We start from the raw sequence: 4,361 nt of genomic DNA, 5'->3' as shown, positions 1-4,361 counted from the left end.
AACGTAGTCGAGCATTCAAACCACTGGGTCACGTTCAGATCTTTTCTCAAGTAATCTAAATAATTCTTCACCTACAGCATCCATTGATCAAATAATACACTGGTGTAAGTCGAGTAAAGAACTTAAATTTGTAAGTTTAGTGCAAATATTACACTTTAATGTACTAAATGAGACAAATTAAAATTTGACAGTTACACAAGTTTTGTCTTCATTATTAATTTACATGCTCACGTGGAACCGAGAGGAGTTACTAAAACATCATCCCGAGCGACTTGTGCACGGAACAGGTAGAAAACATCTATATACTGTTCATTATGCCAATTTTATGGGCCAGAACAATTCTGATCAAATCGGTAAAGAAAATCAACTAATGGTGCAACATTTATAAATACACAACTTTGTTGAGGCTATTGAAGATAACCTCTAATTTTAAGTCCCCCACCCCCATCATTTCTCATCACATTTTTAATTAGAATATTAGATCATAGTTCATCAGCTCCCCTTTCCACTCACAAAAATTCAGTTGAGATTATGGCAGAAATTGAAAAATACTGTTCTGTGTCTGCTAGTACAGATGTTCATAGAACGGTATGGCATCAATACTCAGGTGCCTAGCTTAAGCTGACATCACAAACTATTAAAATCATTATTCATCTGGGATTCTGTTCTGTGTCTGCTAGTACAGATGTTCATAGAATGGTATGGAATCAATACTCAGGTGCCTAGCTTAAGCTGACATTACAAACTATTAAAATCATTATTCATCTAGGATTCTGTTCTGTGTCTGCTAGTACAGATGTTCATAGAATGGTATGGCATCAATACTCAGGTGCCTAGCTTAAGCTGACATTACAAACTATTAAAATCATTATTCATCTAGGATTCTTTTTCGTTATCAACAAACTATTGTTTTGGCTTTGTCCTAAATTCAAAAAGACCAACAAAAAGAAACTCCACAATACCAATAAAAGTTGAAGAGTTTTTGTTTTATAAGTGGAAAAGCAATAAAGGAGAGCTATTTTAGTACTACTTTTAGGTAATAAACTTATATTGTGTGTCTATATATAACACTGAAATGAAAGGAGATTTAACAAAGCTAGACTTACCAAATCAACAAGACAATATATATAACGAATGCCTTTTATTGCATCGGAAAAGTTGCTAACTGGAGGATATAGCAAGATACTAATCCAGTTTCTTGACCACAAAAACAATATAAAACACCTGAAAGTTGAATATCACATAATACAAATCTCTTACAAAAGCATATTGCAACACAACATAATACATGTTTATTTGTGGAAGGTGCAACATAAGAATACATAATACATAACAATGAATAAGCTGAAAAATCTTAAAGAAATCCAAGTAAAAAGCTTATGTAATAAAGTGTATTTTCCTTTCTCTAGCCGAGAAAAACAAATAACTGGACAACACCAAATGTTATTTTCAGTTAACAAACCTAGCAAGTTCATAAAAGTTACTTTTCTTAAAATCCTTTTTTTTTGCATGTGACAAAATAACCATATATAGTACATCTGATCAAATATCAACATAAAAGGGTAATAGTTGTAAATATATTAAACTCATTGTTAACATTCTATAATAAAGTTCCAACTTATATTTGAGCTGATGCTTTTCATTTAACAGAGAAAAATAAGATACAATTCACGTACTCTTATAAAACTTTTATTTGTACAAGTATGTTTATACAAGGTAAGTATTTATTTATAGATTATATTCTCTATCTTTCCTACTTTCAAGAAGTAGAAAGTAAAATATAAAGCCAGAAATTTATGTCGTCCTTTTCGTTTTTGACATGTAATTGCACTTTCTATGTCTACACTTTTGGCCTGCTGCTCTCTTTGGCGGTAATGTTCTTCAGTTGTCTTTTGTTAAAGCACTCGATAGAACCCAGTAAAGCCTTGCGGTCAGAATCACATGACAGAGGGCCATTCCTACTAACTGGATTTAATGGAGAAATTAAGGATTCAGGTGGTGGTGGTGGGGGAGGAGGAGGAGGTGGAGGGACTTTTTGGACATTAGAAGACTCTTCTGCAAGAATAGAAACAAAGTTATCAAATTTGATAACAATGAAATAGTTTCTATTAAGAACGGGTTCATTTAATAAATACTTTATAACAAATGAATATTAATTGTTATAATCATAACAATTTATAGTCTCAGGTAATTGTTTAGCTGAACAATGATTTATTTATGAGATTCCAAACATGAAGTTATTTATTCACGTAAAAATAACATCACCACAGTGAACAGAGGAGTAAATAAATGTATTATAAAGGTTAACTGCACATAAAGAAAATATCTTTTCATTCAAATGTCAAATTGGTTACAGTTCCCTAGTCTCCAACTTATCTGTAATGCAGCTGATGACGCTCACATACCAGATTGATTACAAACACTTACTTTATAATATTAACGTACGAAAATTTAAAAACTTTTGTTTTTGTAATGCATTAATATTTCAGTGTACAAGAAAAGCATATTAAAAGTACATGCATCAATTTACATCCAAATGTACATAAACTTTCCATTAAGAATAATTTCTCAAAATATACGGCCTATATCAATCTTTCATAATCTGATTATATATATATTTTAAAAAGTTCAGTAACACAATGAACATTCACACACAGGCACATTACTTACTGTATTCTATTTATTTATGATATATATATTTTTTTTTTTCTACATTCTACAAGAATCTCATGCCATCATTATAGTGTCCTAATACACAGAGGAAAGTAAAAACCACATTTGCACAAACACGATGTATGAATTTCTCCACAAAAATCAAATGTTTCTGGAAGTGCTAAACTAATGTTCTACTGATTATACTTTATTAGAGGAAAGCCATACAGAGGTTAGTGAGTAAATGCTGCCTCCAATCAGATTCAAGTTTACTATAAAAAATAAAATTTCATAGAGACATCCAGATATTTGAAAACAACAGTAAAATTTATATATATGTGTATGTTTTGGAAATCTTAAAAAAAAGATAACACATGGAAAAGAAGGATAGCGTGAAACTTATGCAGTATATCAAAACCTTAGATGAAATATAATTAAATGTAATTTTATGGGGGGGAAAAAACTGAAAGAATAAATAATAAATTGCAGCCACAATACCAACATCCAACATTGGAGCACCTTATGATTTGTGCCCCAGTGTTGGATGTTTGTAATATGGCTAAGATTTTTTTCCCCCATAAAATTACATTTAGTTATATAAATATAATTAGTACTACTTAATTACATGTATAAAACTTGTATAAATTTAAGATTCTCAAACTACACTAAAAGTTGAACACTTGCAAGTAAATGCAATACGTCTTCCTCATCTAACTTATTAAATAAGATCCTCATAATACAATAGTTTTCAAGAAAGAATGGTATTCAAGGCAAGGAAAGGGGTATAAAACAATGACATATTGAGGTAAACTAAATTATGACCTTATAATATACAGAGCATTCAGTTTCTCTGTAAATAAGTTTATTCATAAAGACCAATTCTTTCACACCATATTTGCAATTGTATGCACAACTGTATAAATTAAACTTTTACTCTTGTAAAGATACTAGGCACAAATCCCACACATGGCTGCTTTGTGCAAAGTTTCATTTACATTGGTTGAGATATAAACAGTAGGCCAAACTCCTAATTCTGTAACATTTTCTGATCTCTGATTCTCGTAAAATTACAAGAAAGACAAAGTCTCACTTAGACTGGTCTACATATATACATAGAAGTAAACGAATGGCAGGACTAAATTTTCATCTTTGATACACATAAAACTGTAAGAAAAGCACAAGTCTCATATCTATCTGCTTTACTTTGTGGAAGTTGTTCTAAGGTATCTTAATGCAGTCTGATCTGAATTGGTCAAAATATAAAAACAAAGAAAGCCAAAAACCCTAATTTTGCAATTCTTTTTTACCTTTGATACTTGTAAGTTCAAAAAGAAAGACACAAATCCTAAATTTATCTGATTTAGTGTACTAGTACTCTATGTATTGTACAATTCAGGTATTTATTTTATATTTTCATAAACATTAGTTTTTGACTGTACTATTGATAATTTCCTGCTACTTGATTCCACATGTAGATACATATACTCATTCCTGCATCTCTACCCTAATGGACATAAAATAGAAATGCAGCTAAAGCATATAATTTAATGTTTTATTCACTTATCTTGGATGATTTAATGCTTGACCAATCAGCAGTATACTCAGATAAAAAAAAAAACCTTACCCTAATGTATTTTTTTGTATATATATTTTTTCTAAGTCTTTTGTTTGTTTGTTAGGGTTAGTATCCAATATGATTGGTTTGTTAT

At 30.4% G+C, this 4,361-nt stretch overlaps 1 protein-coding gene across 3 annotated transcripts in view; it reads right to left on the bottom strand.

Annotated features, from left to right (window-relative positions):
• Window positions 1-244: 244 nt before the first annotated feature.
• The window catches only part of LOC106469220 (PX domain-containing protein kinase-like protein), a 35,235-nt gene continuing 31,118 nt past the window's right edge, over window positions 245-4,361 (bottom strand). For all 3 annotated transcript variants that reach the window (XM_022398472.1, XM_022398466.1, XM_022398477.1), the window contains one exon: window positions 245-2,055. In XM_022398472.1, coding sequence (XP_022254180.1) covers window positions 1,841-2,055 — 215 coding nt within the window. In that variant the 3' untranslated portion in view covers window positions 245-1,840. The remainder of the gene's footprint in view (window positions 2,056-4,361) is intronic.

The sequence above is a fragment of the Limulus polyphemus genome, unplaced genomic scaffold (assembly GCF_000517525.1).
Source record: "Limulus polyphemus unplaced genomic scaffold, Limulus_polyphemus-2.1.2 Scaffold95, whole genome shotgun sequence".
NCBI classification, from domain to species: domain Eukaryota; kingdom Metazoa; phylum Arthropoda; class Merostomata; order Xiphosura; family Limulidae; genus Limulus; species Limulus polyphemus.
The sequence above is the reverse complement of the archived record's forward strand: the minus strand, read 5'-3'. Positions and strand labels throughout refer to the sequence as shown.